Source organism: Protomyctophum parallelum, assembly GCF_964188405.1.
Source record: "Protomyctophum parallelum genome assembly, chromosome: 14".
Classification (NCBI taxonomy): Eukaryota; Metazoa; Chordata; class Actinopteri; order Myctophiformes; family Myctophidae; genus Protomyctophum; species Protomyctophum parallelum.
Genome location: NC_139709.1, coordinates 1,887,297 through 1,905,500, shown reverse-complemented (window position 1 = coordinate 1,905,500; position 18,204 = coordinate 1,887,297). Strand labels below are relative to the sequence as shown.

At 47.0% G+C, this 18,204-nt stretch overlaps 1 protein-coding gene across 1 annotated transcript in view; it reads left to right on the top strand.

The window, feature by feature from the left end:
• Positions 1–18,204, top strand: part of LOC310870653 (neurotrypsin-like) — a gene marked incomplete at its 5' end in the record, with an annotated part of 50,387 nt that overhangs the window by 9,266 nt on the left and 22,917 nt on the right. The window contains 2 exons of the mRNA XM_083781923.1: positions 4,981–5,274; positions 9,558–9,815. Coding sequence (XP_083638049.1) covers positions 4,981–5,274; positions 9,558–9,815 — 552 coding nt within the window. The remainder of the gene's footprint in view (positions 1–4,980; positions 5,275–9,557; positions 9,816–18,204) is intronic.

Sequence of the window (18,204 nt, the reverse complement as noted above, 5' to 3'; positions counted from 1 at the left end):
TCCAACATTTCGAGTTGGGAATCTGAGTTTATATCTTCTAAATGTGGTAGATAACCTCTGACGTTCAATAATCCAATATTTAATGAATGTTTTAATGGTAATTGAGTTATTTTACGTATATTAGGATTTTCAAGAGGTGATTGTCGTAATCGTATCATTTCTCTCTCTACATTCTTATCTACTTTGATCTTCGTAGGATTAAAGTCAAGTATATATAGATCTTTTATCCTTTTTACTCTGCTGAATGCTACATAGGCTTGTCCCGGGTTAAAATGTGAGCCCTTCATAGATACGACAATCTCTTGTATAGTTAAACCTTGGACCTTATGAATAGTTAATCCCCAAGCTAATGTCAACGGGAATTGAAATCTATTTGTTGATCCTGTTTTTCTGCCTCCATGGAAAATGATAGCTTCATGTCTGTAAATTGGAACTGCTTCTGGATATTTTTTATAGGTACTATTAGCCTTCGCATTAAGACCAACATATTTGTCTTGGAATTTAACGAGTATTACTGTAACATACGTGCTGTTTTTCCCAAAGTCAATATACTCAACAAATCCTCTGATACCGTTGACTAATCCATCAGATACCATTACATTAGTAGTCAACATCACTTGTGCACCAATTGCTATACTGAGTGTAGTTGGTAAACCTCCTGTTTGTGATAGTTTCCTATTTGTGCAATCCAGATCAAATAGTCGTGTGTCTTTATCTTTTCTACTATCTTCTGCCTTTATATGATAAATAGTAATATTCAATTTTTCAAGTTTGTAGTTATTGTGTTCATCGACAGATTTATTCTCTGCAAACACATGAAGTGCATCTTCTGGGTAATTATCAGCATTAGCATTTATTTCTCTTGATTGTAACTGTTGGATATCCTCATCTGTTATTTTTCCTTCTCTGACTCGATTCAACATTACAGCAAAGTTCAAATCATCTTTCTGGCGCATTACTTCATTAAGTTCCAACAATTTAAATGAATCCCATCCATTACCACATATATTTGCAATTGCATTACTTGTACCTTGAAAGATGTATTTTTGCATTACTGGTGGTAATTGGAATAGATCTCCAACAGCTAAAATAGATACATTGCCAAATTGTTCTTGTACCTTTGAGCCATTTTCCATAACATTTGTGCCTTTAATTTGACTCAATCGTTTATGTACTTGGAGAAAAATGTCTGCACCAATCATAGAAATTTCATCTATAATTAATAATTGCAGATTTTGTAAGGAATTTTCTAGTAATGCTACCTTTTCTTGATTCAGTGGTAAGAAAGAATTTCCAAATCTCGATGATTTTAAAGATAAAGCTGAATGGAGTGTCACACCTCTAATATTGAAAGCTGCTATTCCCGTTGATGCCGTAATCATAGAAATAGTGTCATCAGGTTGTATGAAGTTGGCTGTTTTGAATAATCTCATGCAGTCGTAATGGATCAGTTTAATAAGATGACTCTTTCCTACCCCACCTGATCCACTAAGGAAGATGTGATATGGGACAGTTTTCTTTCCTTCCTTTAAATCAATAACTGTATTTTTACACCATTGACGATGGAAATCCATTAATTGTTTTTGTTTCTGGTTCAATGATCTCATCATTTTACAATATTCTTGATGAGATAATATATCTCTCCTAACTTCTTGTTTGAAAAGATCCCTTGTGTAGTGTCTTTGTTTGCTAGATACAAGTTCTGTGTTAGCATCCAGGTCCTCTTGACTTATTTCTCGTTCCGTCTCTTCATCCTCTTTTCGTATAAGTATTTCTTCGTGTTCCGTACAAGGAGCGATATTTTCCCAAGCATGTTCCGGTGGACCATTAGTTTCAAGGTTCCTTATAGCTGCATCTATTGCTTCTGGATTTATACTGTATTTCTTCTCATTTTTGAAAATGACATCAATCTTGGCATTATAATGATTTTCATAATTAATATATTTACTTATTAGATCATCCTCTTCATTTCGCCAGGGTAAATACAACATTAACTCAGCACGGAAGTGTTTTTCCTTTTCCGTTTCTTTATTGTATTTATGAAATCGAATGACAGCTTCTTTACATCTTTTGTACATAATACCGAGTCCATGTTTTAGAACTATGAACTTATTTCTTTGGTTTTCTTCCTTTTTTTCAATTTCTACGTCTTCTATTGAGTCATCGTCATTCGTTTGTCTATTGTAATTAGCAACAAATTCTGCTAAACAAATATCTTCTAATATATCTGGCCTTGCAGCGTACCTTTCGATAATATTAGAATAAAAGATATCCTGTTCATCATCTTGCATCTCTTGAATAATTTTCAATGGCTTCATCATTGATACCCGAGAATTCTTAGGGTTTGTGTTTATAAATATTACCTTAGTGCTCATTTTCTTTAAAGGTATTGACAGTATTCTGTATGCTGCTTCTTGTGCTGAAACTTCTCTATGGTTGAGGAATACTGATTTTATTTTATTTAATTGTTGCTGTACTGTCTGTAATCCGAAAGAAGAAGTATATTCCGTTAGTAAATTTACGTTGTTCACTTTTAGTAACTACCTTTCCACAGATTTTCCATCTTTCACGACTTCCAAATGATAATGAACTTAATGCTGAGATTTTAATTACGGGGTCCTTCTTCATCCTTTTATTTGAAGGTATATCTGTAGATAGTTCCATTGTTTTTCTGTATGTTTCGGTGTGGAGGTGTCCTATTGATCTAGATCTGTGTTTACAACAGGCTTCCGTGTGAAATTGTCAAATGATCTGGAGTGTTGATATGCCCGAGTCTGTCTGCGTCTTCCTCGGAGAGTCCTGGTTTCAATATCTTCCTTCTTTCACTGTGCATAGGATAGCTGAGAGTCTTTGGCTGAGAGTCACCCCAGCTAACTGGTACACCTGAGAGTCTTTCACCCTTTCTAGCCTTCCCCCGTGGACGTGTCAAATGATCTGGATTGTTGATATGTCAGTTTCGGTGTGGAGGTGTCCTATTGATCTAGATCTGTGTTTACAACAGGCTTCCGTGTGAAATTGTCAAATGATCTGGAGTGTTGATATGCCCGAGTCTGTCTGCGTCTTCCTCGGAGAGTCCTGGTTTCAATATCTTCCTTCTTTCACTGTGCATAGGATAGCTGAGAGTCTTTGGCTGAGAGTCACCCCAGCTAACTGGTACACCTGAGAGTCTTTCACCCTTTCTAGCCTTCCCCCGTGGACGTGTCAAATGATCTGGATTGTTGATATGGCCAAGTCTGTCTGCGTCTTTCTCGGAGAGTGTTAAATGACTGAGCTTCTTGCGATATTATAACTTAGTTTTTGCATATATAATTATATACTTAGATATATATTTAATTTTGCAAACCACACTAATATTAATAATTATGGTAACATTTTTGACACGTTGTGACTTTTATACATTCCAGAATCATAATGTTGTATTACATACGTCATTACTGAGAGCAGTTATACAATATCTATATACGTATATAGGCATATACTATATACGTATATCTATATACTCTATACTCTATACTGTATAAAGTGTGTAGTTGTAAGTTGATTAGCGGTATTCTGTGATCGGCCTGGTCCAAAAACCGTGACAGCAAAAAAACCGTTCCGCCATTTCAGGACCCCCCCAGAAAAACATCAAATCTGTGCCCGTATTGCTGGACCAATGATGACGAAATGACCATATTTCTTACGTCATCATTTAGAGCTAGTCATACACATACGTGTATGACTAGCTCTAAATGATGACGTAAGAAATACGTGTATGACCAGCTCTAAATGATGACGTAAGAGATATGGTCATTTCGTCATCATTGGTCCAGCAATACGGGCACAGATTTGATGTTTTTCTGGGGGGGTCCTGAAATGGCGGAACGGCTGTCACGACAAATGGACCAGGCCGATCACATTACTTGCGCGCTCTGCTTGCGCAAGTAATAATACCAATAGCAGGGGGGACTGGTGGTGATTTTGATGATGCTATGTAGGCCTATATCAATACATATTTATAGCAAACAACTAAAGGCAAGTAGGCTACAACCAACACAACATGAGGGTTCCAGTTCCACTGCTCCAGTGAAAGTTGTACACTGTGCAGATAGGCTGAGATAGCTCATAGCTGCTCTTATTGGTGGTGGTGGCAATACTCATTTGAGTCTGGATTTATAAACAAAGTAAGACCAAAACCAGAATTAATATTTGATAATCAATCAGTGTCTGTCTGTCTATCTCTCTCTCTCTCTCTCTCTCTCTCTCTCTCTCTCTCTCTCTCTCTCTCTCTCTCTCTCTCTCTCTCTTTTTTTCTCTCGCTCGCTCGCTCACATGATGTGCATACACGGTGCACACGTCACACACACACAGACACACACACACACACACACACACACACACACACACACACACACACATACAAACGCACACACATACAAACGCACACACGCACACACACACACACACACATACAAACGCACACACATACAAACACACACACACACACACACACACACACACACACACACACACACACACACACACACACACACACACACACACACACTCCTCCTCCTCCCCCTTCTCTCCCGCAAGGCAAGCATGACAGTTCTTCTCATTCTCCCCCGATCGAGACTACATGAAACATAACGAAGAGTAACGGAATAACGCACCATGTAGTAACAGTAACAAGTTACTGAATTTAAAAATTAACGCGTTACAGCAACCGTTACTGCCGAACGTAACGGCGTTACTGTAACGCGTTATTTACGTTACGTTACGTCCCAACACTGCTTTTGAACCACTTCAAACCTATGTTTAGTCGACTGTATTCCCAAGGGCTCTGTACTCGGCCCACTCCCGTTGTCACTGTAAAATATCAGATCTACAAGCGTGTATTGTGAGGAGTTGTGAGCTCACAGATGGTGTGTTTTAGCAGACAGTTAACCCTAGAATAGGAACACTACAGTTCTTAATGTTTATTGTATTGTCTGTGTACAGAGCCTGGTGATGTCAGGCTGGTGGGAGGAGCCAGTAACTGTGCTGGTAGAGTGGAGATCAAAGTCCAGGACCAATGGAGACCAGTGACTCGTTCTGACTGGAACCATCAGTCATCATCTGTAGCGTGTAGACAGCTGGGCTGTGGCTCTGCTGTTTCTGCAGAACGGAGATATGGTTCTACACGTCAACCTGTATGGATTACATCTATCTGTGTTGGATCTGAATCTCTACTGAGGGAATGTGGAGCAATGGTGTCTGATACTTCCTCCTCCAGTCTGGAGCTGATCTGTTCAGGTAACATATGGTCTGTCTGTCTGTGCATCTCTGTCTGTCTGTCTGTCTGTCTGTCTGTCTCATATGGTCTGTCTGTCTGTCTGTCTGTCTGTCTCATATGGTCTGTCTGTCTGTACAATTTACAATTTACAATTTAGGCATTTAGCAGACGCTCTTAATCCAGAGCGACTTACATTTAGGCAAGAACAAAAGCATGGGAATACATCACATAAAAGCATTTATCATGAAACATGCGTAAGCTAAGAAGGTAACAGTGGAATATCTATATGATGAAACTATACATACACTATACATAATAAACTATACATATTCACTACTATGCTATACATATGTACTATGGCGTGCTATGACTATATACAATACAATTATAGTGCTGTCTACATAACATGCTATAAGTCTAAGTCAAATGCTATCTAAGCCAACAGAAATTCTATCTAAGGGGTTAGGGTAAGTGCTATGGGCCATGATGGAGTCTGAAGACTGAAGTCTGAGTCTGAAGTCTGTGCATCTCTGTCTGTCTGTCTGTCTGTCTGTCTGTGCATCTCTGTCTGTCTGTCTGTCTGTCTGTCTGTCTGTCTGTCTGTCTGTCTGTCTGTCTGTCTGTCTGTCTGTCTGTCTGTCTGTCTGTCTGTCTGTCTGTCTGTCTGTCTGTCTGTCTGTCTGTCTGTCTGTCTGTCTGTCTGTCTCATATGGTCTGTCTGTCTGTCTGTCTGTCTGTCTGTCTGTCTGTCTGTCTGTCTGTCTGTCTGTCTGTCTGTCTGTCTGTCTGTCTGTCTCATATGGTCTGTCTGTCTGTCTGTCTGTCTCATATGGTCTGTCTGTCTGTCTGTCTGTCTGTCTGTCTCATATGGTCTGTCTGTCTGTCTGTCTGTCTGTCTGTCTGTCTGTCTGTCTGTCTGTCTGTCTGTCTGTCTGTCTGTCTGTCTGTCTGTCTGTCTCATATGGTCTGTCTGTCTGTCTGTCTGTCTGTCTGTCTGTCTGTCTGTCTGTCTGTCTGTCTGTCTGTCTGTCTGTCTGTCTGTCTGTCTGTCTCATATGGTCTGTCTGTCTGTCTGTCTGTCTGTCTGTCTGTCTGTCTGTCTGTCTGTCTGTCTGTCTGTCTGTCTGTCTGTCTGTCTGTCTGTCTGTCTCATATGGTCTGTCTGCCTGTCTGTCTGTCTGTCTGTCTGTCTCATATGGTCTGTCTGTCTGTCTGTCTGTCTGTGTCGTGTAATTTCTTCCAGGAGTCTGTAGATTATCACCTTATTTTCCTAATGTATCAAGAACGAGAAATGAGCTCCGTTTTCCCAGGCAAAGTCCTTCTTTATTCAATCAAGGCATCTCCCATAGTTACACCAAGTCATCTCCTCATGGTATCGCTCATTCAGGCCAGGTCAAGGCATCTCCCATAGTTACACCAAGTCATCTCCTCATGGTATCGCTCATTCAGGCCAGGTCAAGGCATCTCCCATAGTTACACCAAGTCATCTCCTCATGGTATCGCTCATTCAGGCCAGGTCAAGGCATCTCCCATAGTTACACCAAGTCATCTCCTCATGGTATCGCTCATTCAGGCCAGGTCAAGGCATCTCCCATAGTTACACCAAGTCATCTCCTCATGGTATCGCTCATTCAGGCCAGGTCAAGGCATGTCCTGCATGGCCTCCTCCGTTTTCCTACTCCCCCACCTCCCTTCCAATGCATTACTTTATACAGTACCTCCCTCTCATGCAGTGGGTTGTAACCGTTTGTCCCTGTGTGTGTGTGTGTGTGTGTGTGTGTGTGTGTGTGTGTGTGTGTGTGTGTGTGTGTGTGCTAAACAGCTAATCAAAGACCCCCAACTGTGACAGTCCCTGTAGTACTCATAAAATGCATGCATGGGACAAACTGTAGCCTCCTGCCCTAAAGAACAGTCAAACAGGAAGGCCTATAGATAATATCAGATGAAAGAACAGTCAAACAGGAAGGCCTATAGATAATATCAGATGAAAGATCAAAGGGACTCAAAGGGTGACAAAGGGTGAAGCCTACAGGCTTCCTGCCTGTAGGACAATTGATATGCAAATAGTTAAAACACTGATGATGAGACGAAGGGAGAAATGGCTTGAAATTATGACTAACCACATGCTATATGATTCAAATTACACCACGTCTGTCTGTCTGTCTGTCTGTCTGTCTGTCTGTCTGTCTGTCTGTCTGTCTGTCTGTCTGTCTGTCTGTCTGTCTGTCTGTCTGTCTGTCTGTCTAGTTCTTAACCCTTTAAGTCCAGGAAAGCGTCTCTGTGTCGTTTAACATTTTAAACTTTAATCATATTTTATTCTTTAGCCATTCAGAAATAGCAGATCTACAAGCTCACCGCGTGTCACTTAGTGCCGTGCAGTGAGCTTCATATTTGAACTGGGGACCCCCAAAATAATCACGTTTGAACTGGGGACCCCCAAAATAATCACATTTGAACTGGGGAGCCAACTGGGGATGCAGCGTAGATTTGATGTTCTCAAAGGAAGCTCAGTCCATTTCACCTGCAGCACCAGTGGTTCAAATCCACCAATCCAGAAGCTCAGTCCATTTCACCTGCAGCACCAGTGGTTCAAATCCACCAATCCAGAGCTACATCATATCAAAGTTGTCCGGGAGCCAGGGCCCCAAAATCAGTGTCATCGGTATCAACTGGGGGTGGGGGGGGGGGGGGGGGGGGGGGATTATCATAGTGATTTTGGGAAGGTATACACGACTAGTATACCCCTACCCCAACATCCATCTTCAACCGCTTCTCCGTAGTCGGGTCACGGGGGCAACAGCTCCACCAGAGTGCTCCAGACTTCCCTCTCCAGAGCAACAATAGTGACTTCCTCCTGGGGGATTCAGAGACGTTCCAATGCCAGTTGGTCGATGTATTTCCTCCAACTGTGCCTCAGTCTGCCCCGGGGTCTCCTCCCAGTGGGACGTGGTCCTTGGTCTGCCCCGGGGTCTCCTCCCAGTGGGACGTGGTCCTTGGTCTGCCCCGGGGTCTCCTCCCAGTGGGACGTGGTCCTTGGTCTGCCCCGGGGTCTCCTCCCAGTGGGACGTGGTCCTTGGTCTGCCCCGGGGTCTCCTCCCAGTGGGACGTGATCCTTGGTCTGCCCCGGGGTCTCCTCCCAGTGGGACGTGATCCTTGGTCTGCCCCGGGGTCTCCTCCCAGTGGGACGTGATCCTTGGTCTGCCCCGGGGTCTCCTCCCAGTGGGACGTGATCCTTGGTCTGCCCCGGGGTCTCCTCCCAGTGGGACGTGGTCCTTGGTCTGCCCCGGGGTCTCCTCCCAGTGGGACGTGGTCCTTGGTCTGCCCTGGGGTCACCTCCCAGTGGGACGTGATCCTTGGTCTGCCCCGGGGTCTCCTCCCAGTGGGACGTGGTCCTTGGTCTGCCCCGGGGTCTCCTCCCAGTGGGACGTGGTCCTTGGTCTGCCCCGGGGTCTCCTCCCAGTGGGACGTGATCCTTGGTCTGCCCCAGGGTCTCCTCCCAGTGGGACGTGCGTCGAGGACCTCCCTAGGGAGGCGCCCGAGAGGTATCCTAACCAGATGCCCGAACCACCTCAGCTGGCTCCTCTCCAGGCGAAGGAGCAGCGGTTCTACTCCGAGTCTCTCTCGTGTAACTGAACTTCTCACCCTATCTCTAAGGGAGACGCCAGCCACCCGTCAAAGAAAACTCATTTCGGCCGCTTGTATTCACAACCTTATTATTTCGGTCATCCTTCGGTCATTCTTTCGTTCTACCTCAACCTGACAATCTACAGTAGTATACACCCCCAACCTGGCAAGCACTTGGCATTGTAGCCATTACAGTTAGTTTGACTCAGTTCCATAGATAAACATTGTGAAAATAGCCGATCTACACTTATAATGAATTATATAAAATAGTTATTTTAGATCACGTTCATTATTGATTAGGTTAGTGTCCAGTGTTTTATTATTTTAACCAAAGGTGATGTAATGTTAGGGCCGATTCATACTCCTATTTTACCGCTGTTTCGGCGCTGTAGTGCTGAAATGATTTCTGGCTCGTCAGAAATTTTCAGTAGCACCGAAGAGCCGACTTTAGGACGGTACCCCCCCCCCCCCCCCCCCCCCCCCGAACCTCAAATTACATCACATTATAGGCTCTACAGAGCCGAACCGACTTTTATTCAGCTCTAAAATAGGAGTATGAATCGGCCCTTAGACACCACATTATTCATACATTAATCATTGTTAGTGTTCATTCCTAGTGTAAAATGCTGTATACACAGCCCACTGTTATTTGAGTGCATCAATGTTTATTCCTCCACAGACCCTCCAGTCTCAGTATCAGCGAGTCCACCAGGAGGCGTTGTTGAGGGCAGCACGGTGACTCTGACCTGCAGCAGTGAAGCAAAGCCACCCGTAGACACCTACACCTGGTACAGAGACGGAGGAGTCGCCTCTATCTCCACTGGTCCTCAGCTGGTGAAGGACAATGTGTCTCCTGCAGACGCTGGACCATACTTCTGTCAGGCCACAAACACACATGGATCCCAGAGGTCACCTCCACACGCTCTAGATGTTCAGTGTAAGTGAACTAAATGTTTGTATTTTGAAATATTTGATAGTTTTTCACAGAGAACAAAACAACAGCATTTTATTATGTGTTTATTTTTGTCATTGTGTACAAACATAATAAACAATCAATCAACTAGAACAGAACATCCATGCTTTGACCAATCTGTGAGGATGCAGCGTAGATTTGATGTTCGCAAAGGAAGCTATACACTACTAGTATACCCCTACCCCAACATCCATCCATCCATCTTCAACCGCTTCTCCGTAGTCGGGTCACGGGGGCAACAGCTCCACCAGAGTGCTCCAGACTTCCCTCTCTAGAGCAACATTACTGACTTCCTCCTGGGGGATTCCGAGACGTTCCAAGGCCAGTTGGTCAATGTATTTCCTCCAACTGCGCCTTGGTCTGCCCCGGGGTCTCCTCCCAGTGGGACGTGCGTCGAGGACCTCCCTAGGGAGACGCCCGAGAGGCATCCTAACCAGATGCCTGAACCACCTAAACTGGCTCTTCGCTAAGTCCCACCCAAGCCCGTTGTTGGCCAATACCACGTTAGCTACGTTTACTAAGGTAGGATCCTGGTCAAGCTGTCTTACCTGCGTTCACCGGTGCTCACATGGAGTTGTATTCCTCCATGTCAGTGAAAGACATCCTGAAGGATGAAGTAGTAGTGGTAAAGAGATATCAGAGAGAACAAGGCAAAAGGGATTACAATATGGAGTAGTAGTGGTAAGGAGATATCGGAGAGAACAAGGCAAAAGGGATTACAATATGGAGTAGTAGTGGTAAGGAGATATCAGAGAGAACAAGGCAAAAGGGACTACAATATGAGTAGTAGTGGTAAGGAGATATCGGAGAGAACAAGGCAAAAGGGACGACAATATGGAGTAGTAGTGGTAAGGAGATATCGGAGAGAACAAGGCAAAAGGGACGACAATATGGAGTAGTAGTGGACTGGTAAGGAGATATCGGAGAGAACAAGGCAAAAGGGACGACAATATGCCTTTGAAAAGTACATTCATGAAATAGTGTGTCGCTGGAGTAATGCCAATGAACATGACATTCAAATCGAGGCGAAAGCTCACCGATCGCAATGTAAAAGTCAGCCGCCCCATGTCTTGTCCATTGATGTCCAGGACACAAATATAAAGGGACAACAATGTTCTTGCACTGCAGGGTAAGTCAATATGTGACCAACTCCAGCAGAATATGCCTCATCTCGCCAGAATGACATGCCTTAAATCAATAAATAAACTCGTTTTTTTTTTTTTTTATGTGATTTTCTTCTTTTTTTCATATTAACACAGTTTGAATGTTGAAGAAGGTTTTCATTCGAACAGATTGTTCATTTGGGCAAATGAAATGTTGTGGAGAGGGAAACAGCGAGACAGGAAACCCAAGTTGCGTGAGTAGTTTACTGTAGATTCCACATAAATACAATACAGACTCTCTGTAGTGAGAAGAATAACAATAACAACCGTAACCCGGAACCGGAAGTCCTCCATCTTTCCCCCGTGCTCTTAAAGGCACCATACCCCTCGGGTGAATGTCTCTCATAGTCTCTAGATGTGGGTCACCACACAGGCCCCCCCAGAATTCACCCACATAAAGGTGCACAGACAGCATAAAGCCACACCCAAAAAAAACAATCGCCTTCCTAAAGGGAACTGTCAACGCGGTGGAGGACGGATTAACCGTCCAAAACGGCTGCGCTTCGCGGGAGGTGGATCAAGTTCAGGAGGAGGGGGCGTTGCCGGTTTTGGGGGCAAAATCGGGGGACGCCCACGACGCGGCGGCACGGCCACCCGAACCGGCACATCAGCCTCCAAGTGGGCAGGTTTAAGACGGTCTATCGAAACCAGCTCCGGCCTGCCTCCCATGTCCACCACAAAGTTCTTCGCACCATGCTCCAGAACCCGGTAGGGCCCGTCGTAGGGGGGCTGCAGCGGAGTCCGATGTGCATCGTGCCTAATAAACACGTATTTGGCCACTGGTAGGTCCCTAGGGACATAGGACTGGGGGAGGCAGTGGTGAGACGTCGGGATTGGAATAAGGGCGTCGGCCACGCCCTTGGACACAGCCCGATGAGCGGCCGCCGACCAGGGGTCTGTGGCCTCTGGGAGAAACTCCCCCAGGCGAAGACCCAGCATGACCCAGGGGAGGCGATCGGCCCAGCTGCTGTCCGTCAGGCTGGCCCGAAGAGAGGCCTTCATGTCCCGATGGAACCGCTCGCACAGTCCGTTGCTCTTCGGGTTGTAAGCTGTAGTGCGGTGAATCTTCACCCCCAGGTGCTCCGCCACTGCAGTCCAGAGCTCCGATGTGAACTGGGGACCCCGGTCACTGGTGATGTCCCCTGGTGTGCCAAAGCGGGCCACCCAGCACCCGATGAAAGCCCTGGCCACCTCCGCCGCTGTCGTGGAGGACAGAGGAACCGCCTCCGGCCACCTGGTGGTCCTGTCCACCATGGTGAAGAGGTGAGTAAATCCCCGGGAGGCGGGCAGGGGGCCCACAAGGTCCACATTCACGTGGTCGAAACGCCTCTCTGGCACTTTAAACGGTGCCAAGGGGGCCTTGGTATGCCGGTGGACCTTGGCACGCTGACACGCCACACAGGAGCCCGTCCAGGCCTTAACGTCCCTCCGGAGTCCAGGCCAAACAAACTTGGCCCCCACCAGCTTGGTAGAGGCCTTCCCACCCGGGTGGGAAAGTCCGTGAATGGTGTCGAAAACACGGCGCCGCCAGGCAGCCGGCACCATGGGGCGTGGTTGACCGGTGGAAACGTCGCAGAGGAGAGTGGCGTCGGCTGCGTCGAACACCACGTCCTCCAGCCGCAGCGCGGTAGGAGCCGACCGGTAGTCCAGCAGTTCTTTGTCTGCGGGCTGATCCGCCGCCATTGCGGCATAGTCCAATCCCAGGTGGACGGACGCCGCCACTGCCCGAGAGAGGCAGTCAGCGACCAAGTTATCCTTGCCTGCTACATGCCGGATATCCGTGGTGAACTCGGAGATCGCCGAGAGGTGACGCTGCTGACGGCCAGACCATGGCTCGCCGTCTTCGCCATGGAGAAGGTTTGTGGTCCACGAAGGCGGTGAACTGGCGCCCCTCCAACAGGAACCTGAAGTGCCTGGTGGCGAGGAACAGACCCAGCAGTTCCCTGTCGAAGGTGCTGTATTTGTGCTCCGCGTCACGGAGCTGCTTGCTGAAGAAAGCCAGTGGCTGCCAGGCCCCGCCCACCCACTGTTCGCACACTGCCCCCACCGCATAGTCAGAGGCGTCCGTTGTAAGTGCGATCGGGGCAGAAGGAGACGGGTGTGAGCGAGCAGCGCTGTGTTGGCCAGTGCGGTCTTGGCAGCCTCGAAGGCTGTACTCATCTCCGGGGACCAGTCCAAGTCGTCCTTGACCGCTTTGCCCCTCAGGGCCTCATACAAGGGACGCATAAGTCGGGCAGCATGGGGCAGGAAACGGTTGTAGAAGTTCACCATCCCTAGAAACTCCTGTAGCGACTGCACTGTGCGGGGACGAGGAAACCGGGCGACGGCCTCCACCCTGGCGGGCAGCGGGGGAAGCTCCTCGTGGCGTGACGTAGTGTCCAAGGAAGGTGATGGCTGACTGCCCGAACTGGCACTTGGCCAGGTTGATGATGAGGCCGTGCTCACTGAGCCGCTCAAACAACTGGCGGAGGTGGGTCATGTGTTCGTCGACGGAAGTGCTGGCTATGAGAATGTCATCCAGAAAGACAAACAAAAACGGCATGTCCCTAAGGCCAAAGGGCATTCGCAGGAATTCAAAAATGTCAAAGGGGGTGATGACCGCCGTCTTCGGTACGTCCTGTGGATGCACTGGCACCTGGTGATATCCGCGCACCAGGTCACCTTGGAGAACACAACAGCCCCCGCCAGGTGAGCATTGAAGTCCTGAATGTGCGGGACGGGGTACCGGTCAGGGGTCGTGGCGTCATTCAGGCGACGGAAATCGCCACACGGGCGCCAACCACCGCCCGCCTTCGTGACCATATGCAGGGGAGAAGCCCACGGACTGTCCGAGCGGCGCACTATGCCGAGGCGCTCCATAGTCGAGAACTCCTCTCTGGCGATGGCAAGCTTGGCCGAGTCAAGGCGCCGGGCCCGGGCGTAGACTGGGGGGCCCACGGTGGTCATATGGTGCTCCACGCCATGCTTAGCCACCGCGGATGAGAACGTGGGCGTGGTGAGGACAGGAAAACTGGCGAGCAGTCGTTGATATGGATCTCCAGTGGCGAGCGTGTTAGACAGGCAGAGCGCTCCGCCCCCCCCCCCCCCCCCCCCAGCGTGCAGGGGTACGAAGCGAAAGAAACGGCGTCAATCAGGCGACAGTTCTTAACATCCACCAGTAGGCTGAAAGCACAGAGGAAATCCGCTCCCAGGAGTGGCGTGGACACAGCGGGCCATGACAAAGTCCCAGCCGAAACGCCGCCCGCCAAAACACACCTCCACGTACCTGGTGCCGTAGGTGCGTATGGGTGTGCCATTAGCCTCGTCCATCTGGGGGCCGTGTCCACCGGCCACGGTGTCCACGGCTTGTGCTGGCAGGATGCTGCGTTGCGCGCCGGAGTCCACCAGCAGCCGCCGGCCCGATGAAGAGTCGGAGATGAACAACAGCTTGGAGTCACGGCCGTGCTCATAGCTGCTAATGAGCGCCGGCTCTGGCGTTTCCCTGTGCCCTGAAACTGCATGGCTTGCGACACTGCTTGGCCTTAGCTCCAAACCTGGCGTGGTAGTAACAGAGCCCGTCGTCGGATTGGCGGCGGGCCATCACCGCCGCTGCGGTGTCTGTGTAGTCCTCCAGGGGTGGGGGCGGGGTCCCGTAGCTCTGGTGGGGCAACAGGGCATGGACAAACTGCTGTCGGTTGGCGAGGAAAACCCTGTCCGCCTCTGCAGCCAGGCCACGATAATCCTTTGTGGAGGAGAGGGGGGAACTGGCTAGTGCTGTGCGCACAGGCACTGGAAGCTGCCGCAGGAAATTGTGAGTAAACAGAAATGATGGATCAGCTGACCCCAGCACAGCCAGCATTCTTTCCATCAACTCCGACGGTTTCCCGTCCCCGAGGCCGTTGAGAGACAGCAGACGGTCCGCCTTCTCCAGCTCCGACAGCTCATAAAGTTTCAGCAGGAATGTCTTTAATGCCCCGTACTTGCCGTCAGCCGGTGGATCCTCCACAGCATCATTGCGTGCGCGGTGGTCGAAGCATCCAACGCCGCCACTACATGGAAATATTTCATGACATCCTGGGTTATTCCTCTTAGCTGGAATTGAGCCTCGATGTGTTGAAACCACGGCCGCGGGTTTTGTTGCCAAAAGTCGGGCAGCTTGACCGTAGCCGCGTATATGTTTGCATGAACGTTAGCGTCGTTAGCACCGTTCGGTGCGGCGGCGGGGTTGTTATCCATTGTTGTTCGTTGTTCGAATTCACAGTCGCGGTCACCAATGTGGAGAGGGAAACAGCGAGACAGGAAACCCAAGTTGCATGAGTAGTTTACTGTAGATTCCACATAAATACAATACAGACTCTCTGTAGTGAGAAGAATAACAATAACAACCGTAACCCGGAACCGGAAGCACTAAGTCCTCCATCTTTCCCCCGTGCTCTTAAAGGCACCATACCCCTCGGGTGAATGTCTCTCATAGTCTCTAGATGTGGGTCACCACAATGTATACATTTATACGTCAAAGTGGGCTTGTTTTTTAACACTGTTTTGGGGTCAGAGAAGCGCAGTTCCGAGATTTGCATGTTGTTTTCAATTGGTCCTGGAATCTCTTTGTCCTCAGGTTTCACGCTCTGATCACCGCCCATTAGCGTGCTTGTGTTTGTAAACACAGAAGTATTCTACATGACTATAGTATAGTATGGAGGAGCATTTGGGTTATACTTTACAGAAAATAAACAAAACCACGTATAGCTTACTCGCTGAAATACACTTCCCCAGCTTGGAGTCTTTTCACCAACAAACAACAGGCTAACTAGCTAGCTAGAAGCTAGCTAGCCTAGTTAGCTAGCCGTCTGTGTCGTGTGTTAAAGAGCAAAGAGCCAAGATCACGTCTTTCTTTAAATCATAACTCGCTCATTTTTTGCTCATTTAAAAAAAGGTTATATACTATGTAAACTATGAAATGCAGGCTTTCATTTGGTATATAGATCGGTTGTGTAGGTCTTTCTCTACGAAACGGTATCAATTGAAAAGGAAATGTCGGGAAATCGCTTATAGACAGCGTTTGTGTAAAACGGCCGTTAGCACTGTTAATTCAACATCCGGTGAGGGGAGGATACGGATCGTGTATGTATTGTGTATGGAAATCAGCGCATACAGTGGGTGGGCTTTAAAACGGATGTAAGCCTTGCACACTAAATAGAAACCAGGCATTATGACTTGCTCTTTGCTGTATCTGTTTTTTTTAAATAGCAAATCTACAAGCGCATCATAGCCTGATGCGTCGGTTTTATTTATTTAAAATACTGGGTCAATTGTCTGACTTTGATTGCTTAAAGTAGACCTGCATAAAATGCTGTACTGCAGCTATTTACAACCAGGTAGTGTATAAGTTAAATTGAATTGTTGTACTTTCAAAGGGTTAATTGGGGCACCTAAGGTGTAAGATCTCATTCTTCTGCCCTTTGTTTCAGTGCACACATGTAAAAGCATTGGTCTAAAACTACATAGCCTATATCCATTGAAAACTCTGTTAGCCTACTAGTTACTTTTTAGATTGTATTATTACAAAACATACACTAAACAACTTCAGTCCTATATTTCTTTACTTTAACTCAAGTACTCATGTAGACTTTCCCACACCTAAGTGTCCACTCAACTGTCATTGACAGCTAACCTAGTGAGGGAGTGCAGTGGTTAGTGGGTGGGGGAGTGATTATGCAAGAAATTAGGGTGTGGACAAGTATCTATTGTCACACCCATTCAAGTGGTGCTAAATTTCAGGATTCTTTGGGGTTATGTTTCAACAAGTTTTAGATGGTCATATCTCCTTCAATTATTGTCCAATTTCATTGAATGATACATCATATGAAAGCTTACATTCTTACATTCTGTACTTTAATAATCTGTAAAATCTGTAATCTGTAAAATCGAGTGAGGCACTTTCTGCTGGGCTTGGTCACATATAGTGTCCCTTGTTGTATTTTAACCCATTCTGAACGGGAACCCATTTTGGTGTTAGCGTCATGTCATGCTATAGCTATTGAAAAATAGCAGATCTACAAGCTCATAGCGCGCCACGCTACGAGCTTGTAGGTCTGCTATTTTTTGAAAAATCAAACGACTGACATTTTTAGAATCTGATCTCAGGTCAGAATGGGTTAAGGTATGGTTCAGTCATAACTTACAACAGAAATGTTGGGTCAAACCATGTGACTCCCATTGGAAATGAATTGCGAGCTTGCATCAGTAAACAAGTCTCACGCAGCTATACAACAATCTGTTGTGATTGTGTTAGTGGAGCCTAACTCTTTAATGGATCCTGTTTCTCTGCAGCTCTCACAACAACAACAACAACAACAACAGGTAAACAAACACACATTACAGATTGTAACCTAGAAGTATTTATAATCAGAGTAAATATTACTATATGTGAGCTGTTTATTGTATTATAATCAGAGTAAATATGACTTTATGTTAACTGTTTATTGTATTTGCAGAGTCCGGTGATGTCAGGATGGTGGGAGGAGCCAGTAACTGTGCTGGTAGACTTGAGATCAACGTCCAGGACAAATGGAGACCAGTGTATCCTTATCGCTGGAACCATCAGTCATCATCTGTAGCGTGTAGACAGCTGGGCTGTGGCTCTGCTGTTTCTGCAGAACTGAGATATGGTTCTACATCTCAACCTACATGGTTGATTCCATCTAACTGTGTTGGATCTGAATCTCTACTGAGGGAATGTGGAGCAATGAGGTCTGAGACTTCCTACTTCAGTCTGGAGCTGATCTGTTCAGGTAACAACATGACTTCAACAATGATACTCATCTCTACTGTCTGTCTGTCTGTCTGTCTGTCTGTCTGTCTGTCTGTCTGTCTGTCTGTCTGTCTGTCTGTCTGTCTGTCTGTCTGTCTGTCTGTCTGTCTGTCTGTCTGTCTGTCTGTCTGTCTCATATGGTCTGTCTGTCTGTCTGTCTGTCTGTCTGTCTGTTTCATATGGTCTGTCTGTCTGTCTGTCTGTCTGTCTCATATGGTCTGTCTGTCTGTCTGCCTGTCTGTCTGTCTGTCTGTCTGTCTGTCTGTCTGTCTGTCTGTCTGTCTGTCTGTCTGTCTGTCTGTCTGTCTGTCTGTCTGTCTGTCTGTCTGTCTGTCTGTCTGTCTGTCTGTCTGTCTGTCTGTCTGTCTGTCTGTCTGTCTGTCTGTCTGTCTGCCTGTCT